Below are 25,054 nucleotides of genomic sequence, written 5' to 3' on the forward strand. Positions count from 1 at the left end.
TCTTTTTCGATCGAATTTATTTCTGTAATATTCGGCAAAGAGGTAGCATTAATCCAGAAACTTATTGTAAATGCAGTAAATTTGTATTTGGCTTTTTGACGAATTTAGTACAATCGCATAAATCGCACAAAAAGCCTCCCACGTGGCTCACCAGAGGCATTGTGTATTTTGGTGCGCATTTACACAGCGAGGTTAGGCGTAATCATTGAACAAAACCATGACTACCCAGTAATGCTTTGGGTGTAATGTTAACTATCCAAGCTACAAAATGTAGAATGTCAATTACACTTGGTAATACTTGAATAAAAAAAGACATGTATTTGTACATTTTATTCTTAAAATGCAAAAAGTACAACTGAGGATACAATGAACTGTACCGTCTTGTTGACGCCAGTTACTGATTTTATCTGAATCGAGGATATTAATTAAGTGTACTCAAAAACAAAAAACACTCTAAAACATAACAGGCAACATTTTACCTCAACTATGAATCATTAATACCTTGTGTGACATTTGTGTGCGATCAAAAAAAGCCAAATCGGACTTTTGTGTGAGGTCCATTACCCTGACAATATACACATTTTACCAAGTCAACCAAATGTGATGCTTAATTCTCAGTGCTACTACATACGTTCAACGTTTTCGAGATCTAAAAAACAATATATTTTCATACTGTATGATAGTTTCCAGAAGCAATCATTGCATGTGGTTTCGGTGAACAAGCATACTTTTTTCAAATTAGAGGTGATATGTAAACGTTTGGTGATATTCTCGACATCTGTGATATACTTCAACGTCAGTTGTACATTGCCTCCATGGTTAACTATTTTGGAAACGAATCCAACGGAACAGTCATGTAACATATGTATATAAGTATGATTAATCAAAGCGTTTTAAGTTCAGAGCAAAGACCCCTAGGCATGACAAATATTTACACAACTATACACGTACATATCAAGAAATCATGTGGTTGCATATATGTTTATTGAATTTAGTTTTGCAAAAGATGTAACTTACATAAATGATGCTTAAGCAAATCCAAATAGTATCATGTCAATCAACACATCAAAATAACTTGTGTAATGTACACAAAAGCAACTAAATAGCCTCTTTAACGAAACGTGTTGGTTTATCCGCAATTTCCCGTAATCAGAAGGAATACCCGATGCCAGTAGCAAAGCTAAATTAACTATTTACAGGTTTACAACTGTAAAACTGGTTCCTCAAAAGGGAAACCTTTATGGAACCATATATTACACAACAAACAGAGCCTTACCGCTCTTAGAGTTCACGTTATGGAGATGCGGTACATATACCTGGCTACATACAAATCAACTTTTTATTCTGGAAATTATGTGATGGCACAGAACTATTCAACATTCTAATCAGGGCAACATTATCAATTTCACAATTTTAAGATTACCACCAGAGTTATTTAACAAGAGGGCAATGGGGTATGAAAGTGTTCATTATTATGCTAAACAACTCAACTTTCAGTACGTCGTATTTGGAATTATAGGCAGATTGAGTGAGTTTTTTTAATGCACCTTTTAACAGTATTCCAGTTATATCAGCTTAATATGGGAGGAAAGCCCGAAGTGATGTGGGCATCGGAACTTTGGTGAAAACCACGAGCACAGCTTTACCTAGAAACATAATCGGGGCGAACCGGGATTCGAACCCACTACCACAGGTTTCTAGTGACAATTGCGGCACCTCAGACGACTGGGCCACCCGATCCGCCGAAATGCGAAGTACTAATCATACATTATATCACCAACAGTTTCCAAAGCTGTGTAACTAACCAGAGGAGGGTGTGGCATCAGACTGTCATATCTGTTGTTAGTTAATCCATCTGGTGCAATGTCAGCAGCATCCTCTCTTCCTTCCATTAAGGTCTCATCCGCTACTGTAGTGTTTGCTTCCATCTTCATAACAGAATACATTTCCATGGTCGCAGGTAACTGTTCCATACCGACATTAATGACAGGAGCATTCACTGTTTCATTAGCTTCATGGGTAATAAGACTTGTTTCTGCAAACACAGTAATAATCCCTGCTACCATATTTCCAGATTCTCTTCCCTCAGCCGATACATCTGTAACATCAATACTGGATGCTGAATGAGGGCTGGAGCCAGGCACCGACATGATCATCTCACTTTTAAAGACTTCCTCAATGTTGTCATGTTGCTGCATTTGAGCACTCGTTTCTTGTTCATCTCGTGCCTCACAGCTGGTAGTCTGCAGTGGTCTCACTTCTTCATATTCTCCATCCTCAACCCCATCCGCTCTCCCTGAGCTTAGTTCTATAGTTTCTATTCCTCTCACGTGTCTTGAACCAGATGCAGATGGAATGTTGTCATCAACCGGGATAGTAACAACAGGATGCATAGTGTTATCAGTGTCATGTTCAGATATACCAGCATCGTCAATTTCAGCATATCCCCGATATTCGATATTTTCTGGCACATTTTGCATTGGTGTGATGTACGATCGGCGTAACCTGTGGAGTATACTGGTCGTTACAGAAGTATGTATTTAACATGTATACATTAACTATGATCACACGTAATAATATTTGGCAGATTCTAACATTTGAAGAATAAAAAATAGTACTTACTGTAAATTCCAGTAGTCTGAAAAAATAATAGAAATAATGACCTTACTGTGAACATAAAACACGAACATATATATGATAAGTGGCATGGACACTGTAATCATTACCAGTTACTATTCTGAAAATCATAGGTGCATCTTGATATCTTGAAAAAGCAACTATATTTGAAGAAAAAAAAATCAAATGTTTTGATTTTATCAATGAAATACCAATGGCATCATTTTTAAATGTCATACAAGAAGAAGAAAACGCAAATAGATGTTAAAGATATATTAGGGCCTTACCCTCGGATTTTCAGTGATCAATCTAGATAATCCCAGAAAGGGAATATTTATGAATGGTAGCAAATAGACACCTCAACAAAGGCAATAATGTAAACGTGCACCACCAGTTATTTCAAACAGCATTTATCTTACCTCTGAACTGTTTGAGACGTGAAAGTATCACACCAGCAGTTACGACGATGGTTATAATCACAGCCCCAACAGAACAGCCAACAACAAGAGGAAGGCTCGCCTCTGAAATATAGGCAAGTGAACTTACGCACATGTCACAAACATAATCATAACAATACGAACATTGCATTGAAGTATGCTTCATCTCAGTTTTCATTTTGTATTGAAAGAGATCCACTAATATTCTGGATATTTTACAATTTCAGAATTGAATTAAACTATTCATACCTAATGGTTTGCATGCAGGAATGAAGAAATCGAATGTTGTCTCATTATACCCAACACTGAATATATATGCCCCGAAGTCTCCATCGCCGATATTATTAATTACAAGCGAATAGTCAAACACATTGTGTTTTTTATTCTTGGATGCCAGATGATACTTTGTCATGTCAGTGATGTCTCTTAGATTTCCAGACTGTGTGAAACGCCATTTTGTTTTTGAAGGTCCTGGGTATGAACACAGTGTAAGACTGATTGTGACTGATGGAGGTTTTCCGTAGGTTACAAAAACATTTGATGCTTGTTGTTGTGGCATTCCTGCAAAGAAATATGTACCTTGAATCTTAATAATTTATGAATTGGAAACATTATTCTTAGTGTATTTCCATTTTCATAAGATAATCAATATTGTTTCAATGATTCACAGACAAGAATGTTTGGAATGAAGTGGATGACCATGAGAAATGAATTTTGAGATGAAGACAAACCGTTCAAGACAACTGCATGTTGTTTCTCTTCTACTGTGCCAGCAACACTTGTGGTGCTACAAAAATACATTCCAAGTTGGGAACACTTCCTTACAACCATAGCATGTTCATACACATTCCGTTGTTTTCTGGACATATTTACTGTTGCCGAGCTGCTTTCCTGAATGAGATATACAACCTGGGATGGATAACCCTCAACTGTACACCTGAAGACGACAACTTGATTGTCTTTCACAGTTTTGTGTGCTGTTCCATTCACTGTTAGTTCTTGAACTTCAGGTTCTGATGAAATATAATAGGGAAAAGGAACAGTTAAGCATTACTTCCATTATTTTGATCTAGCTCAGCTGTATTTGAAGAAATTTATTCATTGCGGGTTAGATATAAATTACAAATATTTCATTAATCACATGTGACTGTATGATGAATATACGTCTTACTAGTGACCTGGTCGTGATAGCTTCATAACATTGACGCTATAAACATTGCTTGCCATGCATAATTTGCACACACAGCATCATCCTGAGGCAAGAGAGATAACTGACTTTAAAACTAGGGTGTAATTCCTGGGCTCGATCGTAGCGCCACCAGTGGTTATTATGAGTTATGTCACTTCTATGTCTCCCCCATTGACCAATCAGATTCCACCCCTCGTATCACTTGCATTTGCTTCAAACAAAATGGCGGCGCCGAGTCAAGACGATCTGTGCTAATGTGTTTTATTCTATATTGTGATAAAACGGATCTTACAGCGCGAAGTGCATCAGAAAACGTGAACATCTTGATTAAAAACATGAAAAGATTTGGAAAATATCTGTTGACACCGAGTCTGTGGTGCACATGCTTTGCAAATCCTGCAATCGACCGAAATCTGCATGACACTTTACGAACAGGATTTCGATTTCATTGTGCGGTTTTGATCGGACTATGCATAGACTCGTTAGTTCAGCCAAAATCTAACCCCATAGTACCAGCCTAATTCGGCAAGGGTGGAAACTTGACTTTTATAGTCAGTTTACTCTGTTGCCTCGGGAGGATGCACATACAGTTGTTCCTGAAATAAACTTTGGTTTGACCTGACTTTACAGAAACATTAGTTCAGGATCGTGTCAGCATTAAGAGAGTTTAAGCTAAAATGAATTGGAAACAAAAGTTGTACTGAGTCTTAAACATTCATGTGAAAACAATAACATTTATTTCAGGTAGGTAATATATTTTAATGAACAAAACTTTTTATAATGTTTTAATTTGACCATTTCTGAACCTGTAAGAAATGCCAGAAAGCAATGCATGCTTTAATTACAAACGTAATGTTAATGTTGTTGGGTGAAGTAAATTAGAAAATACGTTATTGACGATGTATTTCGATGCTCAACTGCTAGATGCCAGAATGTAATTTAAGATAATCCTGAACTTTTCTGGTCTTTTTAACTGTTTGTAAGCATGTCAAACTGTGAGTGTGATCCCATGAGAACGTTGACTTTCCACGCCACAGTCAGACCCCTGTGGATTCTGGTCAGTCGAGTACTTGGCTGACTGCATGTCATTGTATGCCAAATGTATGGAGCTATGCTCATCACTGAATTGTAGGGTACAGAATCGATTTATACAGGCCGTCGTTGTGTAGGTAGCATATTGCTGTGTACAAACATATGACTCCACATAGCAGTTTAATTACGTCCTGTGCACATGGAATAGTAATTAAGTGTTTAAAAAAAACATGTGTAACGTCGGAACATGAATTCAAGAAACACACAATAATGAAAACAAACTTGTGAATCACTGGTATAATCATTCTCCATCATTTTTCATTGCGTAAGCTTTCAAGTAAGAATGTCCGACTAAAAAATGATTGGTGACAGCTCACACTTTGATGAAAATCATATCAGGTCGACTTGACTTGAATAAAATGTATATTACAACCAGTTCATATTAAATTTATATGTGCCCCAACCAGTTTTTATCTGTTTAACACTTGCCTTTGGGTATATACAATATATGATGTATTTTAAAGATTTCTGGATAATTTTCGATACAGAAGTGATACGTTTTTAGCCTTTGGCTGCATAGTAAGTAATATTTCCTTATTTGTAATGTAATGCTACATTCACTTCATTACTTTCGAGCAAACAGGAAATCAAAACACAAAGACGCACCTAAAGATACCTTTCCCATAATAAATCAGGCGTAGTTGTGTTTCCTTGTATGGTCACGATATTGACCTCACGTTTATACAAGAGTTCTTTAGGAAAATAAATTTCTGATTTCCTATCTTACAATACAAATACATATATCCAATATTTTTCACTTGGAAATATCACCTTATTTTCAATTGGATTTTCCTCTCTTACTTGTTCTGTACAAATCTTTGGAGATTACATTGATTGCTTTTATAACACGAAAGTGAAAGTTGTAAACTCAGCTGAGTCGGTAACTGAGCGAGATACGCGATGTGGGAGTGAGCAATGGTTGACCTTCTATCATTTAGTTGTACAGCTGTGCAGTCTTAATCATAGATACAATTATTCCAGTTATATCACAGCGTGTCAGCTAACTGATGGGGGAAAGCCCGAAGTGGTGCAGGTCTAAGACGTTTACCACTTCGGTGAAACCAACGACCACGGGTTTGGTGCTGGAAAACCGAAAAACATAATCGGGGCGAACCGGTATTCGAACACACAATCATAGGTTTCTGTCGTGTCCAAGGGACGCAACGCTGCACAGCGAATCGCGGCGAATTAGACGATAATAATATTAGATACACTTTCTTCATGTCTGAGCATGGTCAGACTGTTTAACAAAGCATGTTTGCAATGAGGTTTTCTTGTACTGCTGAAATAATAACAACAGTAAGACCAATGAGATAATCACTTGAGCTCATGAATAGCAGACCCTGGCATGCGTTAGGGGAGCAATTCTACTGTTATTTCCAGAATCTTCAACTACTGGTTTGTCAATGCTATAAAGTACGCAGAGTACCTAAGCAGACATAACCTTGCCGGTCCTATATAGAGTAACGGTGTTATGGACTTAAGTGTGCACCACCCGTGTGATACTGACAACAGCGAATTGACTATGAACAGGCGCGATATCTATGGGTACACAGTACTACATATACATTTTCTCAATGGCTATTTCATTCTTTGACAGAGGTAATTCTTTCACATGGACTCTGAAAAATCCAACTAAGGTTAAGAGCAGGGACATTTAAGAGGACAATTTGGAGGTGGGCGTTTAGTTCCGTGGATGTGTATCTGTTGAGTTCTATTTGACCATCACGAGATAAATTTGACCCGTTGACAGTACTGATTGAACTTTTGTGATTTGTTTTGATTACCGATTTGGTTTGGGCGATATATGTGAAATTCTGAAGAATTTGGTATTGACAAAGATAGTATATTTAATAGTAAGGATATGCATTCTTATCACGACATGTCCACGGAACATCTAACTGGTTCCTGCATTCATCACTTACTTGGCAGCATCTCGGGAGCGACTGTATCACTCCAGTCTGAAGCCAGGCCTTGTTCCTCTGTAGCCTGGCATGAATAGTTGCCCAGGTCCTCCTGCCTTACATCTGTCACAGCCAATGTGTGTCCTGAGAAGTGGTACCTTCCCCCATTCTCAACCGCGTGTCCGTTTCTGAGCCACGTGTATATCATTGAAATATTATGGTCATGAGGTAAACTGGAAGAGTTGGTTTCGCACGTAAAAACGATCTTGTCTGTGCTGACAGTGACACTGATGTTGGGTTTGGCTGGTTTTCCTTAAAGAAAGGTAGTATGTTTTGATGCATAAATAAATGAGCGATATCGAGGCATATTGGGATGCAACTAAGTGAATGTTTTACGTGTTTCGACATCATCTATGACGCTATGGGATAGCATCCAGGGTTAAAGTATTGGCTAAATCAATGGGGTTCGACTCTCAACAATTGTACAATGAAGTCTATGAAGCATGTCATTGCGTGCTCATTCTTGATAACATGTAATGTGGCTAATAGATGCAAGGCACTAATTGATTCATGTGACTTGAGCGATTGGGTGTCTGTCAACAAAAAAATACTATTACATTCAAATTGGCGAGGTACAACTGGTAGAACCATTTCCACAAAATACTGGTTTCATCACTGATTTTTATGCCTTTTACTGTTTCGGCAGCTGATCGAGATTATGTATTTGCAGCCGTTTGATATTTACATGTACTTGAATTGTATGATTTTCAAATTTTGTTTATTCACTAATAGGACCAGAGGTCACGATATATGGATCCTGGATACCTGTCAGATCGAAACAAAACAAAATTGAAAACCTCCATATTTGTATCTCAAATGAATGAAACATGAAGATTTGTGAAGTCCAAATGTTTCATCTGTTTGTTAAGAAACAGCAATTACATTACCATTATATGTTTAGCTGTATATAGTACTTACCTTGTACATACAAAATATGAGAACAATCGCGAACGCTCTCAACCTGATTCTTCTTGTAACAGTAGTATCTTCCCGCATCCTCTGATGTTGTACTGTGTAGCCAGAACTGGATGACGACATAATCAGCTGATGTTGTTATCTTCCTTATCTTGATTCTCGACCAGTAGGCATCCGAGATGTAGACTTTAGTAGGGTTTATTTCCAGGAGTAGTATATGTTTAGGGGCATATACATAGAATACGTCCTCAACCAACGGCATCTTCCAAGTAATAAAAGCATTGTGTCCTTCACGAACCACTGTGGAGTTGGCATAAGGCCCGGCTGCAATAACACAAGTGAAGCATAAATATCTGCATTGTCTTGATTCAGTAATGTAGGTGCAGGATGATATGTTGATACAAGTCAAGTGTACAAATGCAATTTATCTTAGTTATCACTGAATAACAAACTATTACTTGCCAAGTCCGTTTTCCTCTTTCTGGTGGCAACGGAGGATAGAACAATTCTCGTCTCAACTCTGTCCTTTCCTTGTAACTGTACGTCTTTTTATTAATATTATTGTTATATCCATTATCACCAAGGTATTATTGACACGACAATACCTATATTGTCACTATATTATGTCTGAACGGGAATTTGGTAGCAAAGGTACACTCACATTGTTCAACCAGTGCATACTCTTCACTCCATTGTGACACTGTCCTCTGTCCTGCTACAGCCTGACACTGGAAGTTATCTCCCTTTGCTGCCCTGACGTCACTGACAGTGAAGATACTTCTGTGGTATCTTTTCCACCAGCCCCATGCACGACTCTCCTGTGTTATGTTGTATTTGGAGGTGTCTTCTACTAGGAAACCATTCCTCCTCCAGTTAATGGACACGTTTACACTATCATCAGGATAAGTGAAACTGTAGCAGGACAAGTCAACACTCCTGTCCAAGTGAAGTGTGTCTGGTGCTGAGATGTACGGCTGTAGGAAATCTGTTATAACAAAAACCTGTTTAATCTAAACCAAAGGTATCTTGGACATATGTAAATATAATATCAGTATCCGTCAATGGGGGATTTAAAATGAACAAATATCAACTAAAATCAAAAATTAAATTACTAAATATACTGACGGAAAAAGTGCATCATATTTAGTTCGAAATATATAAAACAATTGTGAAATTAGATAATGCATCTTTCAATAGATATCATGAAGACATCCGATCCTCTCGACGAGGTTGTGATTCACAATTGGCACTTGTGTTTTTAACGTGACAGAACACACTAATTGTTCAGCTATTAGGTGCTCATATAAATCGCTTTTCCACAGTTTGATAAAAATCACCGTCCATGCAAACAGGAATGGTGAAAAACAAAGTTGTCAGATATGTTCATCGAAACACTATTGTTATTTCTTTTGAGACCTTATCTACAGCAGGGCAACACTTTTGACTTGCCACGGACCGGTCGTCCACGTGTGACGTCACCTCAAGACAACCATACTTGGTTTGGAGCATCTACATATATCGATATCAAATCTTCCACATTAACAGCTGGCACAATTCCAGGGTTCGGACCACTTAGTGACAGAACCGTACGCACGACACCCGGTCCCGACGTCCAACGAAAAGCCGTTCAGCCCAGTGGTGCTACCCCGTCACCGACAGGCATACCTAACTTGATGTAGACAGCATTTGAGGTTCAGAAGATGAAAATGGGAGATAATACTGTTCACAGATGAGTCCATGTTTTATCTGGACAGCTTTGATAGTCGTGCAAGGGTCTACATGCGTCCAGAATAACGCTTTAGCGACGCTTGCGTAACCAAACGTCATCACTTTGGGGTGGAAGCGTTATGGTATGATGTGTCATCACAACTCACGGGACGACAAAGCTCATCATTGTTAACGACATTTTAAATGGCGTACGCTGATGGGTCGACATCGTTCCAGATCATATTCTACCCTATGTGCAAATGCAGGGACGTAACGTCACGTTGCAGCAGGATAGTGATCACCTACACGTTGCATGTGTTGTAACAGACGTTTGGAGGCAGCATAACATTGCTGTACTGCCATGGCCAGCTGTTTCTTCAGACCTCTCCCCAATCAAACATGTCGGGGATGAGAATGACGACGCCTACGACTGGATCAGAACCAGCCGGTAACGCCAGCACAGTTGGGCCAATCTTTGGTTGACATTTTGAACAACATCTTCAAGGCTGTTTGTGTCTTCAAAGCGTCGCCTCTGCCATGCCTGAATCAACGCAAACGGTGGTCATACTCGATATTGACATTATTAATTGTGGTGTGGGGTCGTGTTGCTCTGTTCTCTGTTAGCAGGTATGGGTTTTGTCAATGACTTTGTAATGATAAAATATTGATCAGACGAATGACCGAATAGTGTGTTTACACCATCACATTACATTTTCAGCACTTTATGTGAAGAGCAGTTACAAATGTACGTTTTTCCCGCTAGTATACATCCCCATCAAATATCATTCAGGGTCAAACTTGAGTATGAGTTTGACATTTCTTATAGATCGGAATTGAAGTATCGTATTTTATTAGAACATTGTCGGTAAAAAGTTGCAATTGCAGGATGAGTGTTCGAAACACTGTTTTGTCCCATTGTAAACCTTGGACACCATATCCATTCTAACATTGGTCTAGATAACCAAAGTAACATTAAAACCACGTACTCACTTTACTTACTGTTTGTGTTTAAGATTCATCGAGAAGATATGTGTTTATTGCTGTGATCAAGCTTCAAATTTTCGCATTTTGGATACATGTTGAATTATTTTGACTGATTCTGAATACTGAAAACTGCTACGTTAACAAAGAGCAAGTAAAGATGAAGGAAAAACATTAATTATTGTGTGATGTTACTGAAAACAAATTTTTATTCAGTTAAAACTATTTCCTTATCAACTCTGTAGGGTGTTGGACTCACTGCTGAAGTCAAGAAAGTGTTCAAACAAACTTACATTCAGTTTCAGTGTTACAGTGTTTCAATTTCCACGTTTATTACAGAATTATTTACAGCTTTATCTTGATACATTGGTTTGCCTAGGGACATCAACCATGTTTAAGATTTGGCTTTCATATTGTTCGCGTTTAAGGAAGTAAACGTAAAACCCGGTAGGGACACTGTGTAGGGTGGATACCACCATAAACGCAGAACTGCATTGAAGTCAATTCTTATAAATATATCAGTCAACTGCAGTCACTGATTGCTAATTTTACAAAGAAACAGCACGCTCTACAATGAAACGAAATCAGCGACAATATCTCATTGCAAGCCCCTCGCGCTACGGGACGTGGCCTAATTAACGATATCAATCGTCTCATCTGATTTGGGGCTGTCGGGTAGCCTAGTGGTTAAAGCGTTCGACCAGGGGTCGATTCCCGACATTGGTACAATGTGTGAAGCCCCTTTCTGGTGTCCCCCGCTGGAATATTGCTAAAAGCGGCGTAAAACCATACTCACTCTTATCTGTTTTTGTACCATGTCAGTTTTAAAATGATACAAGAACAAAATTCTGACTGCAAACTAGCCTCGTCTTAAAACGATATTTCCATTATTTATGCCGGGATATTTGTATTTTCCAGTGTTGAGGTCGAAGGTTCTATTCCTTATATGGTTTCTCAGTGATCGTCATGATCCTGGTCTGAAACCACAGTGTAATTGAATGAGACTGATTAAATAGTTAGATACATACAGTATTAAATTACTGAGTGCTTATTAAATAGAGGTTATCACGCGAGTGTGTTTCGGGATGGGAGATATCCTGTTTTAGGTGAGTGGGTGAGTTGGGGTTAACGCCGCTTTTAACAGTATTCCAGTTATATCGCGTCATGTCAGCTTAATGTGGGAGGAAAGTCCGAAGTAATGCATGTCTCGGACGGGTATGGTGCTGACAAACCTAGAAACATAATCGGGGCCAACCGGGATTCGAACCCACAACCATAGGTTTCTGGCGTACCCAAGGGACGCAACTCTGCACAGCGAATCGCGGCGCCTTAGACGACTGGGCCACCCGTGCCCCCCTCTATATTAGGAAATAAACATTGTATATATCGAGCATTGGCGAGCTAAATACATGGTGTTTATTCCTAATACAGGTATTTACCATGCAAAATACACACAAACGCGATAATCTCTTTAGCATATAATGTCATTCAAAACTTTTTTTCATCTCTCACAAACCTTACTTAAATATTGCAAGTACGTTTTCATGGAATGAGTGCATTAATATATTATTACGTCAGAAGGTCAGTGCTTTGTCAGTCGAATAGTGACATGCGACGTCATGTCTGTCCATAATGTTACGAAGAGTCTGATGTACCCACAGTGAGAAAATAAAACACGGTAACAATTCGGACAAATTTGGCCAATTCCAACTGTATCAAATTGGAGAAAAGGCCCCAAGCACAGATATGGAAACTGATACCGCTCGTCTCGTGGCCTCGCTCAATTGTTTCGCAATTTATATCTCCAAGGTTGCCAAAACTTGTAAAAATGTCTGAGCTACATATATGTACGTCCCAGTTGGACACTGATTTTTCAATATATATGAAATTATAATGCTGACTCGATCGCCGATTGACAAGGGTGACGCCATGTGTATTTGTAAACAATGAAAGTAGTACCTACCCTGACCTTTCATATTTGCATCATTATCCGTATATGACCTCGGCGGATACCGTCTTTATCATTTAACTTTATCCTGACGAGAAACCTACCCATCATAAGATAAATGTTTATAACTTAATACTTCTTGTTATTAGCATTGCGACTGTCAACGTTTTATGCTTTCCATTCAACTCACCAAATACGACAAGCGTCTGACCACAGCCAGGAACCTCAGCAGCTGTAGGGTTTGATGGGTTTCTGTAACATCTGTAGTGTCCTGCATCGGACCAGGTCACGTCATGCAGCATGAAGCTGAACACACCAGTTCCAGACGCAGTAATGGCGCCCACAAATTCCATTTTCACTCTTGGTTGTCTGTTCATCACGGTTACTGTGCGGTAGTTGGTGACGCGAAATACCTCCTGATTCCAATATGTATTGTTGACCATGAACGTCTCCAGTCCAGGCTGGGGGAGGTCCCATGACAATGTGGCAGTTTCTCCAAGATGAGCATATACTGTGGAGGCGGCTACGGCAGAAAAACAGTGACGAAATAATAGTGATCATGACTATTTGAAATAGATGTCTGATAATGACAATACAATATTACCCGATGGCTTCTATTTGATAATAATGCATTGTTTAACATGCAAAGCTGTATGAACCTATGTTAATACCCACGCCATGAGGAATACTATGAGAACTACATTATACTCGTATAGATTTACATGTGATACTTATTTATAAAATCATGCTTGTGTTATTGGATGAGCTTTCTCAGATCTGTTCCCTATATTAAGTGTTTATTGTATCTGTTTAACGAGTACGACAGTATAAACACTGTGACATGAAGCACTCAGTTGAATTAGTTTTACGCCAATTTGAACAGTTTTTCAGCTTATGATGCAGGGAATGCAAAGGTGGCGCACGTTTTAGACCACGTTGTAACCGTCTAGTCAAACCCATCATTATAGACATGGTCCTTAAATATTGGCGGATCCGAATTAAAGCGACAAATCCCTTTCCATGTTCATAAGAAATCTCTGCTAAACGCTGAATTCGAAGGTATTTATATAATGATCATGTGTTTATGGATCACTATCTAATGGTGATGATACCACTCACGAAAAGGTGAGCGTATTATTGAATTGTCTTCCACATATTTTCCATGAAACATTTTGAAAGATTTTGCTGAGGCCTTGACTATTGTAACCTTGATCAAAGAACTTTTAAGCAAGACTGGTATGACGCTCTTTCAAATCCTCGTAGAAACAGCATGCTGGTCCTCACAGGTGGAGAAATACAGACACCAAGCCTGGAGATGTTGGAATATTGTTGGCCAAAAAGGGCACGTTCACTATTGGAATGTTCAAGTCATCCCTCTTGTCATACAGCCATTCATTTCCTTTATTTCTAGTTCAGGGGCGTAAATCAGATGAAGGGAATTGGCAATTTGACCGCTTTTTTAACGATATCCCATCACAGATATACCTGAACCTTAAAGTTTAACGTCCTGGCCAAATTCCCTTGCTTCTATTTTGCCAATTCAAGCAGAAAGTCCGATTTCATATAGATAAAGAAATAGATCCACACGGAGGGGAGCACAAATGGTGCCAATAGGGATACCTTCTTTTTCCCTAAATTGCGTATTCACAATTTTTACATAGATGTCATCAATGAGGACGTCCAACATTTCACATATTTATTTCTCATTTAACTTCAGATGATATTTGCTTTCACTTTTGACACATTTTCCTGAACCTCTTAAGATACATATGTAAGTCCATCTATGGTAACCACGTTCAGTAGCAAATGTCCCATTGATCAAGAAATTACGTTTTTTCCCGAAAAGTTAAAAATCAAATATTTTGACAGATATAAGCTTCTTTTCTGAAATTGCAAAAGTTAAAGCAAATCCTTTGAAGCTTTGAGAATTCACATGAACACTTCCGATCCCATTTTAATTGTGGAAACCCAAAAGTCCAGAAACTCTACGGTCTTTTCCCAGTCTCGGTCAAAGGTATTTACAAAATTAAACATGCTATTTTCAAGGGAACATACCAAGGAAGAAAAAATGAAAAAAAAATTGTTCAAAAACTCAATATTTACACTATGTCGGCCATGGGCCTTCCCATGGGCGAAGATTGGCCCATGGGTAAGGCCATAGGCGAGAATATGTTCCTTTACTTAAAACTGATGTTTTTGTTTCGCAAATACATAAATGTATATCTTTCAAGTATCATGACACAAAATTTAACTCATTTTAACTTAATTCAACTATTTTATAGCGATATTGAAATATTTCGCCCATGGGCGAGAAAGAGGTTTGGCCCATGGGCAGGCCCGTGGGCTAGAATATGTTCCTTTATTGAAAACTCATGTTTTTGATTCGCAAATACATAAGTGTATATCTTTCAAGTATCATGACACAAAATTTAACTCATTTTAACTTAATTCAACTATTTTATAGCGATATTTAAATATTTCGCCCATAGGGGAGAAAAAGGTTTGACCCATGGGCAGGCCCATGGGCGAGAATATGTCCCTCTACTTAAAACTGATGTTTTTCTTTCGTAAACACATAAATGTATATCTTTCAAGTATCATGACACAAAATTTAACTCATTTTAACTTAATTCAACTATTTTATAGCGATATTTAAATATTTCGCCCATAGGGGAGAAAAAGGTTTGACCCATGGGCAGGCCCATGGGCGAGAATATGTCCCTCTACTTAAAACTCATGTTTTTGTTTCGTAAACACATAAATGTATTTCTTTCAAGTATCATGACACAAAATTTAACTCATTTTAACTTAATTCAACTATTTTATAGCGATACTGAAATATTTCGCCCATGGGCGAGAAAGAGGTTTGGCCCATGGGCGAGAATATGTTCCTTTACTGAAAAATCATGTTTTTGTTTCGCAAATACATAAGTGTATATCTTTCAAGTATCATGACACAAAATTTAACTCATTTTAACTTAATTCAACTATTTTATAACGATTTTGAAATATTTCGCCCATGGGCGAGGAAAGGTTTGGCCCATGGGCGAGAATATGTATATCTTTCAAGTATCATGACACAAAAACGTAACTCATTTTAACTTAATTCATCGATTTTATAGCGATATTGAAATATTTCGCCCATGGGCGAGAAAAAGGTTTGGCCCATGGGCGAGCATATTTTCCTTTGCTCAACAGTTTTAATTTTTGCAAATACATTAAGGGATTATAAGCATGACACATGATTCAATTCATTTTAACTTAATTCAACTAATTTTTGGCGTTATTAAAATATTTCACCAAACGTTTTGACAGTTTATCATACGAATTAATGCGCGTGCACACCAATTCATCGGCGTTATTTTAGTTTGTTTCTTTTTCATTTCCCATTTTATGTCTCGTTGATACATCACACTGGGAAATTAAGTGACACTAGATATGCACTATACAGGTACACGTGCGCGTATTTTAATGGGGACAAAACCCGATTCGTCTTTCATTGCATAATGTCTAGCTGAATATCTCACATTCTAACGAAATCTCGAAATAATTATTTCATTATATGCGGTGCGATGTTTACCGGCGATTGAGGAAAACTTGAGTGAATATTATGACACTTAAGCAACTTTTAAATGCATTGTCACTTTTGGTATGAAAATGGTAACAGTTCAGAAAAAAACAACCAGCCTTCTTATGATAATTCTCATATTCTCATGAGTACGTTGCATCTAATTACAGTGTCGGCATTATTTACAGGTGATTCTACAATACCTGCTCTCGGTCAATTACGATCTACCACACCACGCGTGAATAAACAGTTATGCAGGTGTTGCTGTGGGCAAATACCTAGCCTGTATATGTATATTTCTTTGTGGATACATGTATTACATATTTTCGTTGATATGTGGATATATTAAGCACAGGGACAAAAAAGGTTTATGAAAGATGAATTAGTGCCTTGATATATTCAACGAGATGTGTATCATCGTTTAATGGGCAATTAAAAAAAAGCATGTTTGGAGGAGATATCAAAGGAGCCGCCGAATATACACAGTGTCGTCCGGTGAACTACCACCCCACCCTGTCCGTAAGTGTTATGTAATCGGCACACAAATATATTTGATGCAGTGTCAGTGTGGAAGGAGTTTGAATTACGTCCGCCACTGGCCACAGAAATCCTCAAAGTATAGTAACAATCAACAAGGTCAATGCCGTACTAATTACCTAGTGACACCACGTAACAACGACTGTCAATCTGTCTGCTACAGCTACCATACCATCATCCCTAGGCCTGTCACAACTGGCATATCAACGGCTTATTCAAAATATTAGTTGTAGAAACGTCGTTAAGAGACTAACGTATGTCGTATACCTCATATTTGATAAAAAAAGAAGTAAATACGTCAACCGGGAATTCAACAGGATGTTACCTTCCTTATATCAGCTAGCAGTCCTGTTTGTGAAAATATGTACTAGACATAAGATTTAAAGACTAATTAAATCAATTGTAAGACCGCATAGACCATAAAACCGAATTAAATATGTCTTGGTATCATCTCTTGTGTATTAGATGATGGTAATGACCTGAAATATTTTAATGTAAGATTAGAAAGGAGAGACATTAAAGTGTTTTATAATACTTGGGAACATGAGCAATAAGATGTAGCAACATAAACATACATGGAATGGAATTGGGAAAATGGTGAAAACAAATTGAAATAGATTTTAATAAAACATTATTGTAATACATAACTTGCAAAAGCGGTGCCCAAAATTGTTTGATCGTGTTATGTGTGTTGTTGACTGACGACTAGCAAGTAATTGTCATGCTGTACGCATGGTTCCATATACAAATTCAGATAAACAACCGGTATAAAACTGAGAACTGAGATGCCAAGTATTACCTGCATTCACAAACGGAAGCAATATAGTTGTGTGTATGCCCTCTCCTCTGAAAAATGTATCACTAAAGTATTTGCATTGTAATAAATATAGTAATAATAAAACTTGGTAAATTTGGTAGGTCTCCGACCGATATGATTTTCAGTTATTTTACACCTTTGATTGATACGGATTACGTACATGTAGTCTAGTCACTGTCTCTAATGTATCTGCTTGTTAGAAATTTCAAATGTCCTGATATAGCACTGTTCCTAAAATGAGGCAGTTTCTTTTATCCGGTATAAATAGTTGATTTGTCTTGTCACGCAGTCATTTTTTACTTGATCGAATGATTTCCACGAAAAATTCCGGCAGAGAGTTCTGTATTTTATTATGTACATGTATTATTAATTGTAGAAGATACTTACATCACTGTATCTCAGAACGCAAAACTGATAACATTCAAACATGTAACTAGTACACAGTTAATTGTTACATATAATTTCCTGCATATTCCTCTTTAAACAAAAAGCCTACATGTATACTGAAATCGATGTCCACTGTTTAAAGGGTATTAGTGTAGTCAGCCATGGTAAATGGAGAGACAAAAATAAGGTGATTAATTATTGTCTGTTGCAGAATAAGCGGACAAACAGAACAAACAAAGATACGGTTTCTATTAAAAATAATTATACGATTATGGGTTTAATTAGCATGTTTAATTTTTCAGGCCAACATGGTTTTGAGATACAGCATCGGCATACTCAACTGGAGTTGTTTTCTGTCGGTCGTAAGTTCATCGTTTGACTGAGCACACTTGTGTCGAGATTGCGATATTTTCTTCTCTTTGTTGGCAGCCTTCCACCGGCCTGAATTTTAAGAAAGGTCTCAGCATGGGACTGTTAATTTCTTCTTAATGATGTCAACAAGCTTACAAACTCGTAGATGTTGGGGCGGTTATGACCAAACTTTTTCAGCTCAGAGTGCCACTCTTCCCAGTGTTAGTGGTCCTGGAACCAATAGTGTCAAACAGGTTCTGCACAATACGTCCATCAGATTCAACTGTTCAGCAACATTGTCACTGAATTTCAGAACTCTGTCATGATCAAGGATTTCGAAGGTGAACGAGGGGAAAGGCAGACGCATGTGGATTTACTCTCAGGTTATTGTTGTCCGAAGTTCACATTTTTGTGTATTTCATATACTAATTGAACAGAGTTCACCTGCACATGTCCACTTTAGTGAGACAGACTGTAACCAAAAATGCAATGAGCTGTAGCTCTCAATCCCTTATAACAACGACAACAACAACCAGGGTGAGGGCACAGTAAGGTTAAACAGTGTCCACCAGACAATCTCAGGTGGCTAACGCCATATCTCCCATCAAGTCAGCTCTATTTTTCAGCGCATAATTATTTTTATTACATTTTGAATAAAAGGAATTTAAAAAATCATATTTAACAAACCTACACATTACCAAATACAAAACTTTTTAACCCTTTCTAGACTTCGTTCCAATTAACCTGGATCATCCAACTCGCTCGCGAAGGTCGTATACGACTTTAAAGTGAATACATCTACAGTGTACAAGTAACTTTAAATGTAACATATATACTCATGATAAGCAATTATTTTCGTTCCTAATTCAAATGAGCACATTCTGGGGCTAAATCTGAAAAAAGGACAGACAAAATATTTCTTTGTACAGTGCAAACGATACAATCGTAGCGGCTGATAAAAGAGACAATGACTTAATAATCTGCAATATATCATTTGTTCTCGTTTACTCTAGTGTACATATTGAAGTGATTGTAAAGTTTCAAGGAGTACTAAAATGTGGTGGTATTATGAATGAATTTAGAATATGAATAGCGAAAAACAGTCACCATATGGGATGTACATGTATAACTTGTCTTCCAGCACCACGCTTGTGCCGAGGCCCGTGGTCATAAAACTAATCGGTCCCATAAAAGGAGCAATAATCCCACTGTACTTGCTATGGTTCACTCCCAATTGTCAGACGGCCTAATTATAATCATCTGACAGAGCAGTCAAGTGTGACCAGTGTACCTGCCTGGTCTTACCTCCTAATTACTGAGCTGCCCAATACTGTCATACTCTGGGCAGAGTAAGCTACTCCAACTCGTTGAGTGATAGAGAATAACCAGATTATGATTTTGTTTGTAAGTTGCGTTTGATCTGTGTCGGGTTGCAGTTGCTTTATTAGGCAAGACCAGGGGTAGATTTTTCAATGAAACCTTTCAACCGCTGAGTTTGTGTTGCATTCATTTCATTAAATACATTGTTAGGTAGAATAATAACACGTTATATAGATTAAACATCTCCCTTACCTGTGTATAATCTCACATGTACTCTAAGTACCGTACTATCTTACTTTGAGGAGACATTGAGTAGGCATTGTATGCAGTCGGAATGACTTTACGCAAATCCCTGTGTCAATGGACCCGTGAAGATCCAGGGTAGAACAGATCTTCAACAACCCATTCTTGGCGTAAAATGGCGACAGGGCATGTCGTAAGAGGCGACTACCGGGATCGGGTGGTCAGCTTCGCTGATCTGGTTGATGCATGCATGTCACCGTATCCCAATTGCGTGGATCGATGCACATGATGTCAGTCACTGGATTGTCTGGTCCAGACTCGATTATTTACAGACCGCCGTCATATAGCTGAAATATTGCTAAGTGCGGCGTTAAACAACTAACAAACAAACAAAATTTTGAGGAATTCACAACAATCACTATGGCGAGGTATGCATATCTTGCAATCAACTTGAATCCAGTTACTGGAATGTCAAACCCGGGCTTGGTTAAAACAAGAATTGTAGTTAGATCCGCTACATGTTGTAGATCTCCTGTATTCAAGAGATGCAATATATAGCGAGGCAGCAATGTCAGTTTATGAGGGACAGACAACTACTCGAACATATATAAACAGAGCAGCCAAAGATAAAAAATGAAATCATATCATGTACGAAAATAGAAATCATATCAACACAAAAAGAGAAAGTGTATGAGTACTAAAACTTGCAATAGATTTGTGTACCCTACGTACACACATGAGTCCCATTCGATAGTCTACAACACACGAATAACTGTCAAGCAAGTTTGGGTACCCCTTGTGTTCAGGCAAGTTATTTAATTCAATAATTTTGTATTAAATCTATTTCAATTTGTTTTCACGATTTTCCCAATTCCATTCCATGCATGTTTATATTGCTACATCTTATTGCACATGTTCCCAAGTATTATAAAACACTTTAATGACTCTCCTTCCTAATCTTACGTTAAAATATTTCAGGTCATTACCATCATCTAATACACAAGAGATGATACCAAGACATATTTAATTCGGTTTTATGGTCTATGCGGTCTTACAATTGATTTAATTAGTCTTTAAATCTTATTATGTCTAGTACATATTTTCACAAACAGGGCTGTTAGCTGATATAAGAAAGGTAACATCCTGTTGAATTCCAAGTTGACGTATTTACTTCTTTTTTTTTATCAAATATGAGGACTTAACGAAGTTTCTACAATTACTATTTTGAATAAGCCGTTGATATGCCAGTTGTGACAGGCCTAGGGACGATGGTATGGTAGCTGTAGCAGACAGATTGACAGTCGTTGTTACGTGGTGTCACTAGGTAATTAGTACGGCATTGACCTTGTTGATTGTTACTATACTTTGAGGATTTCTGTGGCCAGTGTCGGACGTAATTCAAACTCCTTCCACACTGACACTGCATCAAATATATTTGTGTACCAATTACATAACTCTTACGGACAGGGTGGGGTGGTAGTTCACCGGACGACACTGTTTATTCATGCGTGGTGTGGTAGATCGTAATTGACCGAGAGCAGGTATTGTAGAATCACCTGTAAATAATGCCGACACTGTAATTAGATACAACGTACTCATGAGAATATGAGATATATTATAAGAAGGCTGTTGTTACCTGTTACCATGTTCATACCAAAAGTGACAATTCATTTAAAAGTTGCTTAAGTGTCATAATATTCACTCAAGTTTTCCTCAATCGCCGGTAAACATCGCACCGCATATAATGAAATAATTATTTCGAGATTTCGTTAGAATGTGAGATATTCAGCTAGACATTATGCAATGAAAGACGAATCGGGTTTTGTCCCCATTAAAATACGCGCACGTGTACCTGTATAGTGCATATCTAGTGTCACTTAATTTCCCAGTGTGATGTATCAACGAGACATAAAATGGGAAATGAAAAAGAAACAAACTAAAATAACGCCGATGAATTGGTGTGCACGCGCATTAATTCGTATGATAAACTGTCAAAACGTTTGGTGAAATATTTTAATAACGCCAAAAATTAGTTGAATTAAGTTAAAATGAATTGAATCATGTGTCATGCTTATAATCCCTTAATGTATTTGCAAAAATTAAAACTGTTGAGCAAAGGAAAATATGCTCGCCCATGGGCCAAACCTTTTTCTCGCCCATGGGCGAAATATTTCAATATCGCTATAAAATCGATGAATTAAGTTAAAATGAGTTACGTTTTTGTGTCATGATACTTGAAAGATATACATATTCTCGCCCATGGGCCAAACCTTTCCTCGCCCATGGGCGAAATATTTCAAAATCGTTATAAAATAGTTGAATTAAGTTAAAATGAGTTAAATTTTGTGTCATGATACTTGAAAGATATACACTTATGTATTTGCGAAACAAAAACATGATTTTTCAGTAAAGGAACATATTCTCGCCCATGGGCCAAACCTCTTTCTCGCCCATGGGCGAAATATTTCAGTATCGCTATAAAATAGTTGAATTAAGTTAAAATGAGTTAAATTTTGTGTCATGATACTTGAAAGAAATACATTTATGTGTTTACGAAACAAAAACATGAGTTTTAAGTAGAGGGACATATTCTCGCCCATGGGCCTGCCCATGGGTCAAACCTTTTTCTCCCCTATGGGCGAAATATTTAAATATCGCTATAAAATAGTTGAATTAAGTTAAAATGAGTTAAATTTTGTGTCATGATACTTGTAAGATATACATTTATGTATTTGCGAAACAAAAACATCAGTTTTAAGTAAAGGAACATATTCTCGCCCATGGCCTTACCCATGGGCCAATCTTCGCCCATGGGAAGGCCCATGGGCGACATAGTGTAAATATTGAGTTTTTGAACACTTTTTTTTTCATTTTTTCTTCCTTGGTATGTTCCCATGAAAATAGCATGTTTAATTTTGTAAATACCTTTGACCGAGACTGGGAAAAGACCGTAAAGTTTCTGGACTTTTGGGTTTCCAGAATTAAAATGGGACGTGTTCATGGTATTAAGTCCTTCCTTGATGGTAATAAGGAGTATAGAGAGATAGTTTATTAAGTATTGAAGGCCTCGTGGCCAAGAGTACAATTTCTTTCATATAGCATGAGTACGATATACTAATAAGGAGTATAATTAATCTTTGAGACAGGGATTTGGTAGTACATTCGCTGGCCCAGCGATATATCTTTCTTTGTATGGATTTGTATGGAGCTTTGTAATCAAGTACAAAAAATCGCTGTGTCTTTAGGTTTTAAAGTCAAATAAAAAGTTGATGGACCTGATGCGTTCTTAACATACTAGCTTTAAATGTAGCCTTATTTGATATGTCAGTTGTACCAATTCGTGATAACATACATGGTCCTGACGTAGAAGGGAGGAATCTGGGATTTGAAACCATGGAGAGCGACACGCGGACCACTGGGCCACCCGAGCCCCCAGTTACTTGTACATTAAGCAGCTTGAGACATTGTTGAAATAGCTAATGCCAAATTTGCGCGTGTTATATCGAGAGTGAAAATTCAACAGTATGCCAATTCGAAGAGTTAATCTCTTTTAAAATTACCTTTCGTATCTCCTACCAGAATCAGCACACCGTGCATGCACGCAATCCAAGTACACATTCCGCGCTCCATCTCGACTGACTGTGAACTGCCCTGTTTGCATTTTCCTATTCCCTATTTAAAGTAATGAATTTGAATAATTTCCGCCTACATCTAATTTATAAGCGAAATCTATTGACTGTTTAATGCATGTGTTTGACATGTATGATTTGTGTGTGAGAGAAGGAAAGAGAACGTTAAACATATCAGTCGAACGCTTCAGCACTTTGGGGGCGGTAGGGTAGCCTGGTGGTTAAAGCGTTCGCTCGTCACGCCGAAGAACCGGTTTCGATTCCCCACATGGGTACAATGTGTGAAGCCCATTTCTGGTGTACCCCGCCGTGATATTACTGGAATATTGCTAAAAGCGGCGTAAAACCATACTCACTCACACACTTCAATACTTAGAGTACATAGAAAAGGACTTTTCGAATCCAATGGTTTATCACCGATAAGTATTCCTTATCACACAATGAAGAACAAATGGCGAGACTCAATGATAATCATTAACTAGATGATAGAAACCACTGCCAAGGATAATATAAATTTGACATACAGTAAACTTTTTATGAACTCATTGTATAATTCATCTGATTTATCATGCAAAAGCATTGTACTCATTCAGTAAAAGCAGTGGTTATATATGACAGACATCAGTACCAACAAGAAAAGTTTGACATCAAATAATAGATGTTTGGTCAGTTTTGTCACGCATTCTGTGTTGGTTGCAAGCACAGATTTTAAATCAGTTTATTTCCTTGAAAACGTGTGTTTGACAGCATATGTAAAGCCTTTCTCTTTCAAATTGAGTATGCATTCACAGCAGCTATAAAACAAGCAAATGCAAATTCCTGGTACTATGGTGTCTCTGTTGTTATGTGATGCTTGCCATTTTGGAAGGCAGCTGATATCTTGTCGTTGAAGACGGTTTGGATAGCTAAGTGGTCAACGCAGTACCGTAACACTCAGATAAATCTAGTTTGATCCCAAGTAACTGAAAACTCCCATATTTTAACATAGACGTTGTGCTAGTGATGTACGTAGAAATTACAGGCAATATCCTTTTTGGCAAAATGGCCTTACATTGCAATTATGCCAAACCATGGATTACTAGATGCACTAGATTAGATCTCTCAGCTGACAATGTGTCACTATTGATATACTGTAAACTACGGTTATAACGAACACAAACGGAGCATTACTTTTAGTTCTTTATAATCGTAGTTCGTTGTCAGCACATATACGGCATATATACAACAAATGGCCGGGACCCAAAAATCAGTTCGTAAAATCCATCAGTTCGTTATAAGCATGTTCTTTATAAAAGTAGTTTACATTTAAAAGGACATGAACGGTACACATTCGGTTTGGTTTTTTGAAGACAT

The 25,054-nt window shown here is 37.8% G+C and overlaps 1 protein-coding gene across 1 annotated transcript; it reads right to left on the minus strand.

The window, feature by feature from the left end:
* LOC125381441 lies at positions 1-23,707 on the minus strand. Its single transcript, XM_048397979.1, has 10 exons — positions 23,633-23,707; positions 13,040-13,372; positions 8,875-9,198; positions 8,217-8,537; positions 7,260-7,550; positions 3,785-4,066; positions 3,303-3,614; positions 3,036-3,137; positions 2,623-2,638; positions 1-2,505 (listed from the first exon to the last, which is right to left on the minus strand). The coding sequence occupies exons 1-10, from the start codon at positions 23,700-23,702 to the stop codon at positions 1,758-1,760; spliced, it is 2,799 nt and encodes a 932-aa protein (XP_048253936.1). The 5' UTR covers positions 23,703-23,707; the 3' UTR covers positions 1-1,757.
* Positions 23,708-25,054: the final 1,347 nt, after the last annotated feature.

The sequence above is a fragment of the Haliotis rufescens genome, unplaced genomic scaffold (assembly GCF_023055435.1).
Source record: "Haliotis rufescens isolate VD_foot unplaced genomic scaffold, xgHalRufe1.0.p SCAF_18, whole genome shotgun sequence".
Lineage (NCBI taxonomy): Eukaryota > Metazoa > Mollusca > Gastropoda > Lepetellida > Haliotidae > Haliotis > Haliotis rufescens.